Source organism: Canis lupus, chromosome 3 (genome assembly GCF_048164855.1).
Source record: "Canis lupus baileyi chromosome 3, mCanLup2.hap1, whole genome shotgun sequence".
NCBI lineage: Eukaryota > Metazoa > Chordata > Mammalia > Carnivora > Canidae > Canis > Canis lupus.
The window spans coordinates 19,816,615-19,840,003 of record NC_132840.1 but is presented as its reverse complement, the minus strand read 5'-3'; the positions used below and the strand labels follow the sequence as shown (position 1 = coordinate 19,840,003).

Genomic DNA, 23,389 nt, shown 5'->3' with positions numbered 1-23,389 from the left:
GTGCATCTGGAAAGGAATGGCTGTCAGGGCATAGCAAAAGAGCAGTGCCATATGCCATGGTTATACAACTCTAGTGGCCACCATGATCTTGTCTACCCAATCACCACTTGCCATCCTCAGATGACAGCATGCTAATTTACTTTGAGTAACTACCCATCATCCACTCTCTGCCCATATGTCTTAGGTGGGACTCCCCTCCACTCTGGCTTAAGGATAAGACGAAAGTCTCAGACTTAGCCAACTGGAGCATCACTATCCAATGGACACAGCAAGTGGTTTGAGGAGGGACAGATAATCTAATGAGAGTTGGTGAGATTTGATTTCAAGCATTTGTTGGCATTATCAGGAAGAGGTGCTCTCTCAGGTAGACTTCAGGCTGGGAAAAGGAAGTAGAGCTGCTGAGACTTCCACACTGGAAGGCAGAGAGCGATGTGACTGTCTAAGAATACGGCCAACAGAAGGAAAATGGAGCCACAAAATGGGTAAGGATCAAAGCGGATGTCCTATTTGGGCACTGAAGGCACAGTCACCCTAAAATATTTGCTGCATTAGCCGATAAATTCTCACATACCACCAACCTGCCAAAAATTTTCTGAGTTGGGTTTTTGTCATTTGCAACAACAACAAAAGTCTTGGCCAATTATAAACATAAGAATTATTTTCCATATAAGACATATAGACGCCAGTGTTCCTCTGTGGACCCGGTTTATCCCAAATGGCTGTGTTACCTGCAAGGAGCCCTGGATGTCCTTCCCACCGACAATTACAAGCTCTGCCATGTCTTCTGCATGGGGAGTCCGAGCGTGGACAAACAGAGTCTTGCCCACCGCAGTTATGTTTTTCAGGGCAACTAAGCTGCCGTCGTCATTCACCTTGAAGTACGGGCTTGAGACCTCATAGTGTAGCTTGTTGTTTCCCTTGCAGTCACTGAAGGTCACTGGGGGAACAAACAAAACAAAATAAAATGAAAGAGAGGAACAACAACAACAACAAAAAAACACACCAGAAAGAGTGTGAGTAGGTTGGGCAGCTTAGCCCTGGAGAAATCTCTGACCGTGAAATGTGGCTTGTGGCTGGCTCCCCACCCAGATATACAATGTGCTTGTCCCATAGCACCCCCTTGTAGCCCTCTGCTAGGAGCTTCATTCGATCTAGACCTTTCCTTGATCACCTCCCATGTTCCAGGCAGGTGCTAAGCACCAAGAACACAGAGACAAACAGGATCTTTTAAGATAGCAGCTCTGGGTTATAGAGAGTGGTTTGGAGAGAAGAGAGGCCAAGACAACCGGTGACTCCACTCTTGTACGAGTGATGCCTGGCCCAGATTAACACAGTGTCAGGATGGACGTGAACAAAATTCCTGTAGTTGAGTGGCTAAGTCATGTATGGGAAAGAATAGGAAAAGCAGCTGTTCTCGTGGGCAAGCGCAGAATTGTATTGCTTGCTTGCTTTCCTCACCCCACTTTTGTTTTCTTAGCTCTCTGCGAAACAGGCTTGTTTGTTTACTAAACCTTTAACTGAAGCATTACATAGATACAGAAAAGCACATATCAGAACGTACGACTTGATGTATTTTCATGAAGTGGGCACGCCTGTTTACCCAGTGCTTGGCCCAGACACAAAATACTACCAATCCTCCCCTTCTCCTCCCTCCCAGTCACAACCCCCAGCCTCCTCCTTGAAGGCTGCACTATGATGACTTCTAATACCATAGATCTGTTCCACCTGCATTTGCGCTTCATATGAATGGGATCATCCAATGTGTGCTCTTTTGGGTCTGGATTCTTCTACTCAGAATTATGTTTGTGAGATTCATCCATGTGGCTGTGAGTCACAGCAGTGAATCCTAACCACTATGTGGTATTCCAGTATGGGGCTATACTGAATTGATCTATTCTACTCTTGATGGGCATCGGGGCTATTTCTAGGTTTGGGATCTCAAAATATTGCTCCTAGGAACTTTCTTGCCTGTCTTTGGTGACAACATCTACCTTGGTCTGAGTATGCTGTTAAAGCCATATAAATATTTGATGAACTAAGCTGATTTTTCTGTTCTGGAAGATATTTCTTATGGTGATAATAACCATATTAGCCGATAATGATAATAGCTAATGTGAATTGAACATTTTCCGCACGTGAGGCTAAGTGTTAAGCATTTTACATGCAGTATCTTATTTAATCTGCACAACGAATGAGGTACTTTTTGACTCCAGTTTATTTTATTTTATTTTTTAAAAGATTTTATTTATTCATGAGAGAGAGAAAAAGAGAGAGAGAGAGGCAGAGACACAGGCAGAGGGAGAAGCAGGTTCCATGCAGGGAGCCTGATACGGAACTCGATCCCGGGACTTGAGGATCATGCCCTGAATCAATGTCAGGTGCTAAACCGCTGAGCCATCCAGGGATCCCCTTGACCCCAATTTATAGATCAGGTAACTGAGGCTTGGAGAACAAAGGAGGCAGTCCCTCCCCCCAAACCACCACAGTTTGTAAATGACAAAATGAGCATTTGAGCCCTGGTTCATTTACCTTTCACAACTACATGTTTCAGTAAAGACAAAGCCCCATAAAAAATACAGCCCTCTTAAAATCCCATCAGAACCTGAATTTCAGGACATGAGCACCCAGTTCAGTCCTACTCCTGTACTCCTTCCTGCTCAGCCCTGATGCACACTGCATGGTGCCCACTTGAGGCTCCTCTGCAGCAGGGTCTCCAGCACTTTTTCTGGCTGCTGAATCAGCTCTAGGGGCATCTTGGTGCAGATGCACAAGTGGACTTTTGGGAGTCTGTAGTTCTTACTTCCTCTGACCATCTTGGTAGCCAAAACTAATCGGGCATGCTCAGTTTCAGTTTTTGGAGGTGAACTATGAAGGAGAGACAAGTAAGTTGTTTCATTATTATCAATTAGCATTCATCCACTGGAGGTACATTGCTCAAATGACAGGGCTTGCTGGATTGCCAGGATGCTGACTGGCTCTGGCCCTGGCCCTTGGGGAGGACCCAAGAAGACAGACTGAGCTAGGGAGAACTGGGGGTAATGGAAGGCATATGAAAGTTTGTGGGGTTCTAGTTCCACCTTTCTCTTCCTTTCCTTCCTTTCTTCCTTCCACAAATATTTGCTAGGAACCTGTTATGCTAGATGCTGGGTTTATAATGTTGAGCAAAGATGGACACAGTTGCTGGGTTGAAGTGTAACCAGAGAGATAGACATTAATTCAATATTCTTACAAGTAACAGGGACCTATTCTAGGCAGAAAGAACCACAACATGTGCAAAGGTGCAGTGGCATTCAGAGAATTGCAAATAAGCCAGTGAGATGGACACAGAAAGCGAGGCAGAAAGTGAGGAAGAGAGAGTGGAGACAAGCTGGAAATGTGGGGTCTAGAAGGCCATATAGACTTATTCCTTGAAGAAAGCCTTGGATTCTCCCATCACAACTATAGAACCAATTTGCCTCTACCTGAGTCTCATATAACTACAGCTCCCCATTGCAGATGATACCAGCACTCAAGATTTTCAATGGCTAAGCTGTCCATTGGCCTCCCCTCTGGCCTCTGCCCTCACTTCATGACTCACACATCACCCACCCCTGAACCAGCCTACAACTACTATTATTCTCCCACCACTTGGCTCGTATTGCTCCCTCAGTGCAGAAGTTACTTCTAACCTTCTTCACCCCATTAACTCTTAGTCATTCTACGAGTCAGCTCTGCGGTTTGCCCAAATACCCTCTTTGCGTTCCCAGAATTTCCTGCACACAGAATGTTTTACTTCATGTTATATCAATATGTGCATTTTAGGTATCCATTTTACTCATCAGAATCAACAACAGAAATTGAGTCTTATTTTTTTATTCATCTTTATATCTCCAGCAATGAATAGGAGACCAACAATAATGATTACACTTAATTCAGTTGCTCTCCAGAGGCAAAATGATACTCTAGTGGTGGTGGATTGGGGGCATGGTATCTCTTAAATGATGGGAGCAGAAGCCACTGCAAGCAAGGACAGGAATTGGGAAAGAAGGTCCCTAGTCAACTCTTGTCTTGGTTGAGCCCATTACTGGAGATGGGTAGGAAATGAATGTCCATGCTATTTCTTTAGTTCCCCAGACCCAGCATGCATCCATTTATGGGATCACTTGGCCTCCCATGCCTAGCTTTGACTTAGCTCTTTCGTGAAATCAAAGATGATACTTTATCTTTCTTTCTAATCCCAGTAATGCTGTGCATAGTCCCAAAGCTGGGATGAGTGTGCACATGCTAAATGAATGAATGTTTTGACAGATAACAGTAACAACATCTACCATTTATTGAGTGGCTTCTGAGTGCCAGGCTCTGTGCCAAGGACTCTATATTTAGTCTCTCCTTTTTGTCTCCAGAAATTCTAACCAACAGTAGCATTTTTTCAACTTTTTTTTTCACCGTGTACCCTTCAGGATTTTGCCTAATTGCCACTAGTGTCATGAAATTGGTTTTTAAAGAAATTGCTATTCTTTTTTCCTTTTGAGAGAGAGAGAGAAAGAGAGAGATTGAGCAGGAGGAGGGGCAGAGGCAGAGGGAGAGAATCTCAAACAGGCTCTACACTTTGTGCAGAGCCCAACCAGGGGTTGATCTCACAATCTGAACTGAAATCATGAGTTGGATGCTTAACCAAGTGAGCTGCCCAGGCGCCCCTATTATGAAATTTTTAATGGCACAGATATACTACATAATTGTGTACTTATGTACCTCTGTACTTTATATACATACACAAAGTCCAGTGTTTTGCCCCTCCCTCATGCCACCCCCTTGGAGGCAATATGGCCCCACTGAAAATGCATACTCTATAAACATCATTTTCCATTTTACAGGAAAACACACTAAGCCTCTGAGATTGACTAACTTGCTGGAGTTCATACACCCAGAGAAAGGAGGAACTTGTCCCCCATCTGTCTGCCTCTAGAGTTCAAGCTCTAAGTACATCCATTTCCTGGGAATTGACACATAAGAGGGAATAGGGCAGTTGCCCCATCCTGACCCCTGAAGGCCACTCACTGATCCCTCTGGATTTCTCTGAGGTCTCAGATAAGGGCATATTGAGAGATTACATCTACATTCAGCATTTGGCACATTGTGGGCACCCAATACAATCTAGCTTTCTTCCCAGCTTGCTCTATCAAATAGCTAAGGATTACAAAATTGGGTCTCTGTTTTAGACACTTTTACCAATTCAGGAGCAGATTTAGACTGTGGTTCTTTTTCAAGGATATGAGAATCACCTGGAGAGCATTTTAAAACACAGCAATACCTGTTTAACTCCCAACCAAGATTCTGATATAACTGGGCTGGGCTGGGGTCTGGACACTAGTGTCTCTTTAAAGCTCCCTAGATGAATCTAATGCAGCTAAGGGCCACGAACCAGGACCTCAGACAATGGACTGCTTGTCAAGGTGCCAAGTTTCCACATTTCCCAGCCATCCTTGGCAGAGACAGGAGGTTGAGGACCTAGCATGCCAGGAACTGCTATTCCCGTGCCCTAAGAAAGGGCAGTTTTAATGATAGGTTTCTAAGACCTTTTCTAAACCTGGCTCATGCATAGCAGCTCTGTGACTTTGGGCAGATCACTCATCCTCGCTGCACCTCAATGTCTTCATCTGTAAAGTGGTACAAAGAATAGTCCCTCCCTCACAGGAACTGTAATTTTTATGGTGAACATTCAACAGGATCATATATACCTACATGCATAAAGCACTTAGGACGGTGCTCCACGAATAAGAATTATTACCATCATTACTCCTGTAATTGAGGGCATTAAGGAAGCTACTTTTTCCCTTTTCCTACATAGCTTCCTCCTTCCAGCTAGTTTTCCACCTGCATCCTGGGTCATTTAATCTCTTTCTAGTCAGGTACCCATACTCTGGCCTGCTGGGCCCAGTGTGGTTACCATGGAGATGGTAACAGAGTCACCTCTGCTGGGGCCAAGGAAGTGAGGCAGATGATTCTGATCTAGCCTTGCCCATCTTTGAATCCTTCTAACTTTTCTTGGCAAAGCCCTACCTGTCTTACATGAAAGGTTGTGAAGGAAAAAAATGACATCAAAGAAATGAAATTACAGTGCTCCACCCATAGTCTACTCAACAGAGTTCACTAAATGTTCTTTAAATGGATAATTTGTACAGATAACTTTCCACCAATCTAAAGTATTATTTTTCCTAAAAACACAACACTGCACTGAGGACTCTACATTCATGATCGCAGTGAATCTGCACATGACCAATTTGAGGTAGGTAATTTGTTACCTCTCTAGAAACTGAAACTTAGTGAGGTTGAATGAGGGTAAGACCACACAGTTCATGCTAGTCTGTCTGGGCAAATGTATTCCCTCCTTCAAACACTGCATCCAGCCTCACATTTTCACCATATTTTCATAGCTGATCTATTATTCACTTAATATTTTTCTTTTATTTGTCTCACATTATTTATTCTCACAAAATTATTTAATAACATTTATAATACATATTAGATGAGCCAGATGTCCTTGTATTTCTTCATAATGTTAACTTAAATCTAAAGAGTCAAATAAAAATATATATTTATCCCCGTAGGTACTAAAGGCCTCAGAGTGATGTGAATTCCATCCTTCTGAAATGCTGGCTTGGGCTACACTCCTCTCTGCATATGGCTTATTTAGATAAATTCACACCTGGTTCCACCCTACTCAGGTTTATAATGTAAAAGGGATATGATAGAATTTCATATGATTATTTGATATAATCTAGGAGGCCTTCTGATATTTCAAAGAATATGTCTAACATAAATAATGCAAGCCTATGAAAGATACACACCTTAGGAAAAGCACAACTCTAGACCTTGCCGACGACAACAGCTTTGGTCATATCTAAATGGCAGATCTGAAGTATATGAGGAATGTTTAATCAAAAGAGAAACAATTCACCACACTCTTATTTTACTTCTTCCTCCTGGAAAAACAGACTCTTACTTCCCCACCGATCATAATCTCACCTTAGATTCCCCATTAAACATCAGCCCTTCATCATTGTCTCGTATAATTAACTTTGCTGACACAACCAAAATATTAGTGCTTCTCAAAGTTTTTAATAGAGATTGAGTCAGTCCATGTTTGGGGGCACAGAGTTCAAAGAACATATTAAGGATGAAATTGAGTAGTTTATATCTACCTATTTTTTTTAAAATGTTTGTTTCTATAGTGACATCTTCCTAAATAGCTTGCGATGACACCATGAGGATAATTGAAAGGAAAAATTCAAATAAACAATTAAGCTTGTGGACAAATATTCAAAATTTCTATCTGAGGGAGAAAATAAAGTATCTGTACTATTATGAACCTACAAAGGACTTCCGTACATAGTTTATCACTATGGCATTTAAAATAGCTTCTAGAAGGAAAAATATATATACATATAATATACTGTACATGGGGATTTATTGGAATCAATTGCACAACATCATTCTTTGAGATAATCTTTGAACACCCCAGGAGAAGAAATGGGGACTGAAAACTCCCCACCTGGGGGAAAAATGCAAATTAGACAAATGGCACCACTCAGCGTTTCAATTATGCTTTCAGCATGTTTCCACTCAAAATGTCCTCTGGGCTTAATGCAAATGTCACAAAAAGACAAACTTTAGCTGGGAGACAAAACCACAATTGAAATGGGAAGTTTGGCATGTGAATTAAGGGGCTTAATCTTCCTGACCTTGATTTTTTGCTTTTTCTCTTTCTGTCTTTTGAATGTGGTTCTTAAGGATGAAAATCCAAAAGGCATAGATTTCTTACCATCTTGAAATGTGTGAGTGAGCAAATTAAGCTGTATTATGATCTCAGGAAATATGAAAATGCAAATGGATTTAAATTTTTCCACAAAATATAGATCAGCCCTGCTCATGTAGATAGGTACATACTAAAATATGGAATTTGTGCTACTCTTGTTAGTGTTTTGGGGTCAGTCTATGATCCATACACTCACATCTTAGCTAGGCAAATGGTCCTAAATACATACATACCTACATACATTTGTAGGGACTTGAAAATTGGTTTGTACACAAGTAGCCTCTAAGTTTGTGGTCAGACTCCTTGTACACTTGGGTAAGGATGTATGTGGATCAGGGAGCCTGTGGACTCTGAATTAGTCTTCCTAGGAACTGCATCTCTCCCATGGATAGATATGGTTGGATCTACAGATAATCTATTTCTAGCAATCTCTACTCAGACATTGAAGAAAGTAGCATTGTTTCAGCACTATGATCGTAAAGGAAAAATCCTGATTCATAGCATTTGCCAATGTCTATGGTGTAAATATTCTAAACATGGCTGATTTCAGTTACCAATGTGCCTTCAATTGGCTCGCAGACTCTCTAGAAACTTAACAACCAGCTCTCAGGAATACAAGTACTTGCTGGCTCCAGCACACCACTGAGACCAGGCAATGACTCTGTGCAGCAGAATGTAAATTGTTTACTCTCCCTTAAGCTATCCCAGATATCCCAGTACTTCTGGCCTAGTTAGTAAAACAGAATCCAATTGTTCTTTTAGCAAGAAGGGCCTGCATATTGGTTGATTTGCTAGTCCTTGCTGGGACTTGAAAAGCCATGTCTTTCTGACAACTGAAGTAGCACTTAATTCAGAGACATCAGGTGGACTCTCCCCAGGATACAGAGCAAGACTAATTGCTTTTCACATCCCTCAGTATCCCACTGGCATCTGCATGTACCGACTTCCTTTAAATGAACTCATAAGGCTTAGTCCAGAGGCTCTATGGACTTGCCCAACTGAGAGAAACAGAAAACATTTCCTGTGGTTTCCCCTGAATACCTTCATTTCTCAAATATTCTAGCCAATCAAACTTTCATTAACATATGTTTAGTCCTACCCACATTGGGCCAGATCCCTGAATGATACAATAGGCACCTCCTTCAGCCTTCATTCATTCTACCCTTCTGATCCCTGAGTGCACTGAACTGTATCCTGTATTCCATGTTTGGTCTGGAGTCAGCACTGATGTCAACAGAGATTCAGTACGGTTGTGGGTATGTTCCCAACCATGACTGATTATTTCAGGAATAGATTTCATCTCCAAAGCCTTTGTAGGTTTGATAGGTACAGGATGCATAGTCTTAAAACCATCTTATGTTTCAATTCCACCTTTGATAAAATAGAGTTTCAATTCTATCATGTCAGGCAAAGATATCATAATGAATGATCTTGTCAAGTGATCTTCTGCAGAAACCTATTTTTGCCATGTAAACCCTTAAGGGCTTCCTCTTGGAACAAGACAGAGCCCACATCTGCTTTCAGGAGATTTTCTATGCCTACCATTAAAAACTGAGTTGCTCATTCACAAACTAGTCTTTTCTGTCAGGGTATTACATTTTCCCCTTGTTACAGATTCTTTAAAACATGGCAGATTGTTTTCTGAAAGAATAATACTGTGCATTTTCTATTGCATGGTACTTATAATCACTATGAATTTATATTTCAAATTGGAATTATTTTATATGGCATAGTGCCTGACACAATATACACTTAATCCTGTTCATTGAATGAATGAATAAATAGAACTACAACTTGACAGCTAAGCAAATTTGAAATTCTCCAAACAAAACTGAGAATGATGGCCCAAACTCATGTGAAGATTTGAGGAAGCCAACTGAAAGTTACCCAATCAGCATGATATTAATCAGAGACTCAGAAGCTTTGAGAATCACCAAGTCTCAGATTTACAGAGATCCCCTCTCAGAGATTTCATAGTACTAGCACACGTCTCTTACATAGCCTTTAGTTTTTGAATTATCTAGTAATTATGTGCAAACATGCCTCCCTCCCTATTTCTGCATATAGGATGTTAATGAGAAAAGAGATTTGCTCCACTATAATGTTCAAGATTTTTGGTATTGCAGTTGGAGTTGTCTGGGGACATGTGGCAGTGTGTCCTGGCTGAGTCTTAATTGTAATTCAGATCATGATTGTGTCTGATGCAACCAGACCTGTGATTTCCCAAGTACCTCTCAACTGCATGGGCAGATCTACATAGGAAGGAAGGGACCTATAAGCAGGGCAACTTCTATGTGAGCACTTAGAGAAATGAAGAAACAGAAGGAAGACAGAGAGAACCCAATACTGGTTTCCTAGTCCAGCTCCACGGGGTTGTGGCTCAGAAAAAGAATATGTATGTACATATACATATATGTATACACACACACACACACACACAAACTTAAAGATTCACAAACTGTAGGCAATTTAAGTAATCTCAAGCATTGTTAGCCCAGTTCCTCACAAACTGCTATGGTGAATGGTGGCCCCATTTCTGAATGCAATATACCTAACTTTGCTCTGGTACAAAGAAGGCTAAAGCAGCTTTGGGTCTTCCAGATCTTGGGGGTCTATGACTTTGGGGATCCTAGAGATGGATTTAAGAAATAGCCTTCTCACAAAGAGCAGGAAAGAGACACTTCCATTAAGAGCTTTTCAGATATGTTAACAAACAAAGAAGCTAGAAGATGGGGTCATGGGAGAATAATTTGGGAGTTTGCGTGCCATCTTTCAGAAATAATTTCAATGATGGCCAGTGGAGGTGGGTCCATTGTGCTTTTACAATTGCGCAGGTGGGGGCTACAAGAATGTGTAGTACAAATATTAGTATTTGCATGAACTCATTATTGTCCAAATACTAGAAAAGCCTGAAAAAATTCAGGTTACCATTTGGAAGCTCTAGTTCTTTCTGGATGATATAATTTGCTTGTCACTAGATTCACTAAAGTATAACTTAAATGACTATTCAGCAAGAATAGTGTGGAAGAGATTCTGCTGTTGGATGATGTCTCTTACAACTGGGAAATTCTATTAATCTAAATCTCACCATATTCATCTAGCAACCCATTAAAATAATTTTTTCACTTACAATGTGCAGGATAGTAGGCAGTAAGGGATAAATGCCAACATAAAGATGAATAAGGTAGATTATCTGCTTTCATGGTATTCGGTGTCTAGAAGATTGGGCCACACAACCATTTGGAGGGTTGCCCTGTTGAAGGATACACACTCCATTTTTTTGTTGTATTAAAAGGCCAAATAAGCATCACAGGGTAGAAATTACAAGTAAACAAATCATAGTTCAATATAACAACTTATTTCTAGCACGAGAGAAAGTCAACCAATGAGTATGCTCATCATTATCAGAAAGTATCCAAGATGAGGGATTATCAACATGTATTTCTCACTTTACTGAAGAGATGTGTCCTCTAAAAGTTGCTTAGAAAGCAAATGTCTGTATAACTTCCCTATATTTTATTATAAAGTTGGATGTGTTCTTTTAATCGATATTTTGGCTTTACATCATAATAAAACTGTATTTAAGAATGCACCAGCACATTAGAAACATTTGAAGCCATAAATTACAGCTTTTCAGGTAAATACTGATACTAATACATCACCCAAAGAGTGAGAATATGCAAGTCATATGGGCACATTTTTTAATTGGCTAGGAGTTTGAAGATCTAATTATAACCTTGACCACCATCAAATTTAGCAAGACAGCATCATGGATCTAAAGGGTCTTTAGTTTTGACTCAATCTCTTCCCTAGAACTCTAGGTGGATGACCAATCAGTCTCTTTCTATGTTCCCATGGAATGTTTCAGAAGCAATGAGGAAGGCTTAGAGATGAAGACAGGTAGGAGTGCAGCAGTGGTAACCCAACACTTGGAAATAAATATAAATGTCCAAGATGAGCAAACAAACAAAAACCCTGCAAAATGGGTCTTCAGGGAATGTGTATTGAATTAGCTTCTGATTTATAAACATTGAAAAAAATGTAAACAATGCTATTGTTAATAGAGAAGACACAGTCTCATCTCCCAAAGACATTATCATCTATAATCTGAAGCAATACTCAGTAAACAATGATTTCTGAACGTTGAAAGCTGGAAGAGGAAGATGGATTCTGGGAGAAATGATCATTAAGCTTTTTTTTTTCTTTTTTAATTTTCAATTAAATTCCAGGGGCACCTGTGTGGCTCACTCAGCAAAGCATCTGCCTTTGTTTCAGGTCATGATCACAGGGCCTAGGATTGAGCCCCGTGTTGGGCTCCCTGCTCAGTGGAGAGTCTGTTTCTCCCTCTCTCCCTGCCCCTACCCTCTGCTTGTGCTCTCTCTCCCTCTCTCTTTCTCTCAAATAAATAAATAAATAAATAAATAAATAAATAAATAAATAATAAATTCCAGTTAGTTAACATACAGTGTAGTATTAGTTTCAGGTGTGTAATGTAGTGATTCAACACTTCCATACAATGCTCAATGCTCTTCACACAAATGCAGTCCTTAATCCCCATCACCTATTTACCCCATCCACCCACCTACTTCCCCCAGGTAACCCTCAGCTTGTTCTCTATAGTTAAGAGTCTGCTTCTTGGTTTGCCTATCTCTCCCTCTCTTTTATTCCTCTTTACTCATTTGTTTTGTTTCTTAAGTTCTACATACAAGTGAGATCACATGGTATTTGTCTTTCTCTGACTTATTTCATTTAGCATAGCACTCTTTAGCTCTATCCATGTCATTGCAAATGGAAGGATTTCATTTGTTTCTTATAGTTAATATTCCAATGTGTATATATAAACCACATCTTTATCCATTCATCAGTGATTGGGCACTTGGGCTATTTCCATAACTTGGCTATTATAGATAATGCCGCTATAAAAATCGGGGTGCATGTATCCCTTTGAATTAGTATTATTGTATTCATTGGGTAAATACCTAGTAGTGCAATTGTAGATTACAGGGTAGTTCCATTTTAACTTTTTGAGGAATCTCCATATTGTTTTCCAGAGTGGCTGCACCAGTTAGCCTTCCCACCAACAATGCAAGAGGGTTCCCCTTTCTCCACATCCTTGCCAACACCTGTTGTTTCTTATGTTTTTTATTTCAGCCATTCTGACAGAAATGATATATGAGGTGATATCTCATTGCAACTTTGATTTGCATTTCCCTGATGATCAGTGATACTGAGCATATTTTCTTGTGTCTATTGGCCATCTACATGTCTTCTTTGGAAAAATGTATATTTATGTCTTCTGCCCATTTTTTTTAAAAGATTCATTTATTTGAAAGAGAAAAAGAGATACAGCACAAGCAGAAGGGGTAGAGAAAGGGAGAAAGAATCTAAAGCAGACTCCACACTGAGTGTGGAGACTGATGTGAGTCTCAGTCTCACAACCCTAAGATCACGACCTGAGCCAAAACCAAGAGTCAGATGCTTTCCTGATTGCGTGAACCAGGTGTCCCTCTTCTACCAATTTTTAAATTGGATTATTCAGCTTTGGGGGGTTGCATTTTGTATGTTCTTTATGTATTTTGGATGCTAACCCTTTATCAGACATGTTATTTGCAAATATCTTCCCCATTCCATAGGTTGCCTTTTAGTTTTGTTGATTGTTTCTTCTGCTGTGCCTAATTTTTATTTTGGTGAAATTCCAATTGTTTATTTTTGCTTTTGTTTCCCTTGCCTCAGGAGACATATCTAGAAAAAAGTTGCTATGGCCCATGTTAAATAAGTTACTGCCTATGTTCTCTTCTAGGATTCTAAGATTTCCTGTCTCACATTTAGGTCTTTAATCCATTTTGAATTTATTTTTGTGTATAATATAAGAAAGGGGTCCAGTTCTACTCTTTTGCATGTTGCTGTCCAATTTTCCCAACACCATTTTTTAAATTTATTTTTTATTGGTGTTCAATTTACCAACATACAGAATAACCCCCAGTGCCCGTCACCCATTCACTCCCATCCCCCCGCCCTCCTCCCCTTCTACCACCCCTAGTTTGTTTCCCAGAGTTAGCAGTCTTTACGTTCTGTCTCCCTTTCTGATATTTCCCACACATTTCTTCTCCTTTCCCTTATATTCCCTTTCACTATTATTTATATTCCCCAAATGAATGAGAACATATAATGTTTGTCCTTCTCTGACTGACTTACTTCACTCAGCATAATACCCTCCAGTTCCATCCACGTTGAAGCAAATGGTGGTTACTGTGGGAGTCAACACCATTTGTTGAAGAGGCTCTCATTTTCCTATTGGATAGTCTTTCCTGCTTTGTGGAAGATGAATTGCCCATATAGTTATGAGTTCATTTTTGGGTTTTCTATTCTGTTCCATTGATATTTATGTCTACTCACTGTTGCTCACTGTTGAGCTTTTTAAATAAAGATTTTATTTATTTATTTGAGAGAGAGGGAAAGTGAGAGAGATCACAGAGGGAGAGGGAGAGGCAGACATGCTGCTGAATGGAGAGCCTGATGCAGGGCTAGATCCCAAGACCCTGAAATCATGAACTGAGCTGAAGACAGATGCTTAACCAATTGAGCCACACAGGTGCCCCTACTGTCGAACTTTTAACAAAGTATCAGGAACATAAGGTGAGATACTTCCTCACCCCAAACTTCATATGATATTTCAAATGTTTCACAGAGGGGAAATGAAGGACACATGGGGAGGATGAGTTGTCCATGGTGCAAAGGTCAATGATTGAATTCATGTTCAAATCCAGGTTCACCACGCTCCAGATGTTTCACTGCACCACTTTGGTACTCTAATTACTATATTTGAAAAATTATACAAGAATTAATGAGCGAAAAAGTTTTTTTCACATAAAATGTAACAAATCAATATGTACTGGGTTAGTTTTCCAACCTACTTGATTAAAAAATGGATAAATTGTCTGGGTATCAAAAATTTCTTTTTTGTTTTTTGTTTTTTTGTTTTGTTTTGTTTTTGTTTTTGTTTTTTTTTTGGTATCAAAAATTTCTAATAACATCAAACTTTGGCTTATGAACTAGCTGAAGATTCTAGCAAGGCATCATTCATTTCAGTTTTGAACTAGTTCAGTGAACACAAATGGCAGTGGTATCCAAGCTAAATGAGTGTTAGTTCATATGAACATGCACTGGGAATTATCCAAAGTATTTCCCTAGATCTTCCAGGCACAAAACCATAATGGTGCTTATTTTTCATATTTGATATCCATCTTCCATAATAGCTTCTTATGGAACATTTTCTACACACCAGGCAGTGGGCTAACCACTGGTAAACATTTCTTTTACCTCTCCAATAGTCCTTAAAGATAATCTTGTATAGATGAGGAAACTGAAGCCCAGAGAGATTAAACAAATTTCATAAGGTCACACCTTTGTAAGTAGCAAAGCTAGAACTTTGCTTTTTATATCTATTGCAGAGTCCTAGCCCAGATCTTAGGAGAAGACACAGCAGGGGGTGGGATTATTTCAGGATGGTGAAATCCAAAGTAAATGTTAGAAGTTATTCTACAGCCTAGGAGCATATGGCTTAACAGAAATTAAACAGTCTGTCTAGAGCTGACAGATGTGTCAAAGATGGACTTGAGTAGAATCTTGAAGTAAGTGATTAGATTCATCAGGGGAAAAATCCATAAAGCAGAAGCCAGAAGACTCTGTAGGTCAAAGATCAGGGAACACTTAAGCTCTGAAGAAGAGTAAGGAAAATGCATGAATCAGGCCCAGCCAGATCATTATGCAGCCTCAGAACACTGACAACTATTGAAGAGCTCTCACATGTATGTTTTTTTTTTTTTTTTAAAGCTTGGAGAAAAGCTAAGTGTTGAATTTGCTATCAGTGATCTATCTAAAACTTTTATCAAAGAACTCTTGAGATTTGGACTTTCTGAAGACCAACACCCTGCTATTCTACTACAAAGTTGTCACAAATTCAAACAAAAACATCATGGGGGAAAAAACCCAGCATGGTAGTTTGAAGATAATCTTCAGAATGGTTTGATTTTCATAAAACTCATAAATAATCTGTAGACAGTGTGTGGATGAGTATCTTCTGTATGAAACATCCTGAGGCATTTTGAATATCCTATACTTTATTCCCTATGGATACCAAGAATGCTTCTATGCAGAGATGGCCTTATGCCACCTTCATTCCAGACAGGAGCTAGAAACATTTCCAGAAGACAGAGTAGTGCTTGGGGGCCCAAGTACACTCTCTAAGGCAACAATGAGTATTCTTCCTAAAGGGCACTCAAGGTATTGACAAGGTTGGTGGCTTGATGATAACCAGCAGCTATGCCAATCAAACTGCAACAGAGTGTGGTACACCAACTTCTACTCCCTCACAATTTTCTCCTGACCTATCCTTTGGTAACCTGGGAGTTCTTCCAGGACAAAGGCTTCTTATAGCTCCATCTTCTCTTGGCTTTGCTCAGTGCTAGTCCTGGCAAGAGCTGGCAATCAAAAATATTAGTGGACTCTTTGATTGCAACCAATTAATTCATTTAGCTCTTCCCTAATTGTGGTGGGTGAGATGCTCGCCAGCTGTGATAACAAATTGGTTCTGTCTAGTTGACAAAACCTTATCAGGAAATTAAAATAAAATGATCTGGCTTACAATACATGAAGCACAATTAATTCTTGTATGCATATATGGTTTTCTGATGTAAGCAAGAAAATGATCATCCCTGTAGGTCATGTCTATTCATCCACCAGTTGCCAAGAGATTTTTATTGCATCTCTTATGCCATATGGCATCGTCTCTAGCTTCAGCCTCATGGGAATGGAGGAGGATGCCTGCCAAGAGTGTCTCATCACTTGTTAAAGGTGTCCCATTTTCTTGTGATTTCTTCACTCAACAACAATAGCCCATGCTCATTTCCTTAAGAAGTAAAAGCCACTGCATCTGAAGGCTTTTGTGCTGCTTTCCACCCTACCTGAATTATCAAGGGACGACATGAGCCAAATGTAAATCATAGCTTTCCATCAAAACTGGCAACTTTTGCAATTGAAGGATTCTTATATGGGATCTCAAGTATATTACTGTGATTATAGAAGGCCCCACATGTCTGGAAATGTTCTTTTTGCACATACCCACGGCAAGTCTAAGGTTCCTGAAATTTATTGCTAGTGCTTTTTCTTTATATATATATGCTGCAAGCTGAAGCATATGGTCCCACACAACTGTGATATTTACGATAATGAATCACAGATGTTTAAATGGATGTAATCTGAAAACACTTAAATGCTAAAATGCTGAAATCTTACCGCAAACATTGCAAAGTGAGGACCTTTGGATTATGTTGATTTCCAGATATGATCACTAGGAATAGGACTTTACATACCCTGGGAAAATAGCAGGCAGAAAGGAATGACTCCCCTCCTCCCTTTAAAGAAACACGGTGTTCAAAGGAAACAAGGAACTCCAAGGGTGTAGAGTTGATAACTGAATTGCAGTCCCCTCTAGAATTAAGGGTGAGCTTGCACAGTGGATATTTTTCTCACTGTGCAACCATCTTATAACTCATATAGTGTTAATGGTTGTTTTCAAATACAAAAAAATGAAAAATTCCACTGGAATAAAATGGAAAATGCACCCATTTACCATGCCATCCACCTCTCACTTGTCCCATTAACCACCACAGAATTTGATATATATTCTACCAGATTTAAAGACTATTCCACTCACACCCAATAAATGGACTTGCTCTTATGTCTGTCACATGCATTTTCCCCTAATACATTTTGTATAAATTCATATGGATCTACTTAATTCTTCTCCATGACTGCATGGCATCTCTTAGTATGGATGTACTATGATCAAAACAGCCTCCTACTGCTGGGTGCCCAGATTTTTCCTGTTTCATAATTACTGTGTAGTAATAAACATTTTATACCTACCCTCTCGTGAATATGTGCAAGTATTTTTCTACAGTTGAGATTCATCTTGGAAACTGCTGATTCAAAAGAAATGCCCATTTAAAATTTAGTTAGACACTGACAAATTGTCCACCAGAAAGGTTTTATTGATTTGGACTCTAAACCAAAGTGTATTAGAGTTCTCTTTTCCTCACACTAACTGGAAAATAGTTATATATATGCAATATATTTACATATATATATATATGCATATATATATATACATAGGCAATTGGATAGCTGGAAGAAAGATATGTTGTTAATTTGTATATTAATGATAAAAAGCGATGTTAGTAGGTTTGGTCTCAGAGTATTGGCCACTTTTATTTTCTTTTCTGTGAATTTCAGAATCTGTCAGAGTATCCAGAAATTCAAATTGTCAAGTTGTCATTCAAATTGTTCCTTACTTTTTTCCTCACCAGACTCTGAGCTCCTTGATGGAGGGAACTGAGTCTTGAACCATGTTTCATTAGCTGTTTAACCGGCACCAGGCATCTGTGTTTTGTTGAATGAATACCTGCTTGTATGGAAGAGGCTGGTGTTTCTCCACCACCACACAGCTGCTTACCAGAGTCTCACTCTCGAAGGGGAAACTCCATTCAAGGCTCCCCAGCCAGGCTCCCTTCTTCCTTCCTGCTCATGCTGTACATCTCCCTTAACAGAATAAAGCCTCACACTTGCAATGACTTGGTCAGCACGGTAATCCATGTGTCCCTAGTACTAGCACAGAGCCTGACAAACAGTAGGCACTCAGTAAATATTTTAGAAATGTACCAGTCTTTGTTCTATGATCTGTCAAACTGTTTCTATACCACATACCACACTGACACCCAACTTTGAAAGGTGAGCTAGAGTTCTTGGTGTCCTTTCTGCTTTTCTGTTCATGTTCTGTGCTGATGGACAGCAGCAAGTTTCAGGGTTCTTACCAAGATCTTAATCCCACTTTTGTGGAGCAGGGTTTGGGATGTGTCAAGAACTTGTGAACATGAGACACAAAAATCTTGTGGGTCAACTTATGACCAAATATTCCCCCAAGCCAGGAATCAGGAGTTTACAGCCTGCATATCAAATCTGACCCACAACTTGCTTTTGTAAACAAGGTTTTATGGGAAGACAGCCACACACTTTATTTACATGTCCTCTGTGGTTCTTTTTGCTCTATGACTGCAGGACTGAATCGTTGTAGAAGAGACAGTCCAGCTCACAAAGCCTAAAATATTATCTGGACCTTTGCAAAAAAAGTTAGTTGATCTATGCCATAGGCCAACATCATCCCCCACCCCCCACCCCACATTTTTCAAGATATTTGATATCTACTCTCAGCCACCTGAGTGCTCAGGCAAGTAAACTCATCCACAATGTATCTTGTGCTCAGTTTCATGATTAGCCACAAAGACAATCAGCAGAGTGGGGAAAATGACTCACATACACTTACCTAAATGTTATCTCAACGCCTGAGCATTGCCTTTAATTTTCCAAAATAAAATCTGCTGGGAGATGTTTTCCATTCAAAATAGATCCTCAGGAGGTTTAACTTTTTAAATACACTTTTAAAATCCATTATCTGCAGTCATTAAATATATGGACAAGCACTCATAGAGAAGATGAATATACCCAGAAGAACAGAAGGGAATTGTGTATATCTATATTTTTTTTATGTCTCTAAAGCAATAATTCAATTTACAGCTGAGAAATTAGCTGAGAATCACGCTTTTGATCAAGTTCACACATAAAACTGTTTGTCTTCAAGGTCTGTTTCCCACACTGAAAATAATCTGTCATCTTTTAAGGTGATTTGTCATTAACTTTTGTTTCTTTTCTTGTAGAGAGTCTGTCATTTTTTCCCCTAAATGACTAAGATATCTGATTTTCTGCACTTTTTAAGTGAAGCCATTTGAAAATTTAGCTTCTTGGAAAAATGAAATAGGAATTACTCAGTCCAAAGGTGGTAGGGAAATAGATATTTTATTTTATCTTTCTTTCTGACAAGGACCCAGTTCAATACCAAGAAGTAAAGGGGCAAATAGGAAGAATGACAGAAACTCAAAACCCTCACACTGATTTCTCATCTCCATAAGGTCAGGTGCTATGCTGCAACAGAAAAAGGATGGTCACTGTATGTTTTATGTGCCTAAAAACTCACTGAATTTAGGAAAGTACCACCTTTAAACTAAAGCACATATTTCCCATATAAGTTCTTAAGTTTGCTTTGGGTGGATTCCTGAGTTAGTACTTAGTGCCTTTTAAGCCTGGGTATCATGGATATAAATTCTTTCAGCATCAGCATCCTGAGGAATAAGGATCGAGCTCTGGACTCAGATGGGAACGAAAATGAAACCTGGTGATATTAACATGGCAAGACTGGGTGAGAAAGAAAGAAAGAGAAACCCCTCTTCATCTCTCACAGTAGCAACTTTGAAAATAGCATGAATGGCTGAAATGATAAAGCAGGTACTGTTCTCAACCATAGCCCCCTCTGAGGAAGGTGGGTCCAGCCAGGTGCAAGAATCCTGGCTCTCTGGAGCCTGTTGTTGACTCTGGGTGTGAAAGTTCAGGAGTGTAAAATATGGTGGTTCCTAAGACCTCTGCATAATGAAGGAAGAACTGGGAGGAGAATAATTTAGGCAAGAAGGTATGAGGAACAGAGCTGGGGGTGGAAGGGAGAAAAGAAAAGAGAAAGCCAGAGGGATAGCAGAAGATCATGAATTATCCTTGGAGCCTTAAATTCTCAGTAAACTCTGCCTTGCTCACAAATTGTGTGTGTGTGTGTGTGTGTGTGCATGCACATGTGTGTATGTGTGTGTTTTGTTTTGTTTTTGTGTGATCTGGTGCAGGGGTCTCATAAAAAACCAGAAGACTTTAAGGCACAGAATCCAGAGGCAAGACAGATCATGAGGACATAAACCTCTAGGAACTGATATAAATTAGAGTTTTAATTGGGGTTATAATTGATATAAATTAGGAGGAGGGCTTTGGATCTCCACAACTTATGGGCTATGAAGTTAGGGGCTCAATTTCAGTTGAAGTAACCCTCTGGAGGTTGGAGGTTGCCTGCAAACATCTGATTTACACTTAATATTTATTCAGCTCTTTCTATGAGCCAAGCAGTATGTTGAGACGTTACATGTCTTATCTCAATATCTTATGAATTTTTCACATCTTTAGATGATACTGGTATATTTCCCCATTTTACAGATGAAGAAACTGAGCCTACAAGGAAGCTTTATACTACGAGGCTATACCTATGTCACAGGTATAGAAGGATTTGGTCTCCAAGCAAGTCCACCTGACTTCAAAGCTCATGCCTCTCACTATTTTGCTCTGCTGGCTCACATCTGATCAGCAAACTGAGTCTCTTATGCATGGATTCCATATGCATAAAACAGGCAAAAGGTCAGCCTCTGTCCTAACTAATAGAGACTCTGGTCAGTGAGTCATCCATATGAAGTAAGGTGGCGTGTTGCGTAATGGGGAACACAGGGGAAATATGAACTGAGTTCTCTGGGAAGAAAAGAAGAATGAGCAGTCAGATTTGAGTGTGAGCCATGGAAGCCTTCACAGAAGAAATGGCATTTGCTTCAAAGGACATGGAGAACCAAACAGCTGTTTCCCACGACTGACTGCAAATAAGTTTGCTACTTGTGCCACATGTCAAAACGGATGCTGACGGATTCTGCCAAAGGATGTTTCTAGTCTCAGCTTCAGAAATCACTCTAGTTCCATTAAAAAAAAAAGTAACTCTGATTCAGTATGAATCTGGGTAGCTAACACTAGAGCCTTCAGCAACCCTGTTTGTAGCAGATCTGTTCATGAGATGATGTTTTGAAACTACCCTGAGCACCTACAAAGCACAATACAATTTCAAAATAGGATGGAGGAAAGAAAATAGGCTGGGGAAATGAAATGTGTGTGGCAGGGTTCATCTCAATTAAATTTTCAAGAGGAGATAATAAATTAGGAAAGAGCTAGATTGAAGTCACCAAGTGTAAGTGTATTATTATCTAAGTATTTCTTCACTTTGGTTATTAATTGATTGATATATTTGGCAGCTCCCACATTCGGGGCATATATATTGAGGAATGTTAAGTCCTCTTGTTGGATAGATCCTTTAAGTATCATATAGTGTCCCTCTTCATCTCTCACTGCAGTCTTCGGGGTAAATTTTAGTTTATCTGATATAAGGATGGCTACCCCTGGTTTCTTTTGAGGACCATTCGAATGGTAAATGGTTCTCCAACTTTTTATTTTCAGGCTGTAGGTGTCCTTCTGTCTAAAATGAGTCTCTTGTAGACAGCAAATAGATGGGTCCTGCTTTTTTATCCAATCTGAAACCCTGCGCCTTTTGATGGGGTCATTAGGCCCGTTCACGTTCAGAGTTACTATTGAGAGATATGAGTTTAGTGTCACCATGATATCTATTCAGTCCTTGTTTTTGTGGATTGTTCCACTGAACTTCTTCTTAAAGGGGAATTTTAAGAGTCCCCCTTAAAATTTCTTGCAGAGCTGGTTTGGAGGTCACATATTCTTTCAGTTCCTGCCTGTCTTGGAAGCTCTTTATCTCTCCTTCCATTTTGAATGAGAGCCTTGCTGGATAAAGTATTCTTGGTTGCATGTTCTTCTCATTTAGGACCCTGAATATATCCTGCCAGCCCTTTCTGGCCTGCCAGGTCTCTGTGGAGAGGTCTGCTTTTACCCTAATACTCCTCCCCATAAAAGTCAGGGATTTCTTGTCTCTTGCTGCTTTAAGGATCTTCTCTTTATCTTTGGAATTTGCAAGCTTCACTATTAAATGTCGAGGTGTTGAATGGTTTTTATTGATTTTAGGGGGGGATCTCTCTATTTCCTGGATCTGAATGCCTGTTTCCCTTCCCAGATTAGGAAAGTTTTCAGCTATGATTTGTTCAAATACATATTCTGGGCCTCTGGCCCTTTCAGCGCCCTTGGGAACCCCAATTAAACGTAGGTTTTTCTTCCTCAGGCTGTCGTTTATTTCCCTTAATCTATCTTCATGGTCTTTTAATTGTTTGTCTCTTTTTTCCTCAGTTTCCCTCTTTGCCATCAACTTGTCTTCTATGTCACTCACTCGTTCTTCCACCTCGTTAACCCTCATCGTTAGGACTTCTAGTTTGTGAAAATGTCAATGTTACTCAGGGCAATTTACACATTTAATGCAATCCCTATCAAAATACCATGGACTTTCTTCAGAGAGTTAGAACAAATTATTTTAAGATTTGTGTGGAATCAGAAAAGACCCCGAATAGCCAGGGGAATTTTAAAAAAGAAAACCATATCTGGGGGCATCACAATGCCAGATTTCAGGTTGTACTACAAAGCTGTGGTCATCGAGACAGTGTGGTACTGGCACAAAAACAGACACATCGATCAATGGAACAGAATAGAGAACCCAGAAGTGGACCCTGAACTTTATGGTCAACTAATATTCGATAAAGGAGGAAAGACTATCCATTGGAAGAAAGACAGTCTCTTCAATAAATGGTGCTGGGAAAATTGGACATCCACATGCAGAAGAATGAAACTAGACCACTCTCTTTCACCATACACAAAGATAAACTCAAAATGGATGAAAGATCTAAATGTGAGACAAGATTCCATCAAAATCCTAGAGGAGAACACAGGCAACACCCTTTT

At 39.8% G+C, this 23,389-nt stretch overlaps 1 protein-coding gene across 3 annotated transcripts in view; it reads right to left on the bottom strand.

Annotated features, from left to right (window-relative positions):
* The window catches only part of CDH13 (cadherin 13), a 1,001,991-nt gene that overhangs the window by 632,104 nt on the left and 346,498 nt on the right, over positions 1-23,389 (bottom strand). For all 3 annotated transcript variants that reach the window (XM_072819442.1, XM_072819439.1, XM_072819441.1), the window contains one exon: positions 729-937. In XM_072819442.1, coding sequence (XP_072675543.1) covers positions 729-937 — 209 coding nt within the window. The remainder of the gene's footprint in view (positions 1-728; positions 938-23,389) is intronic.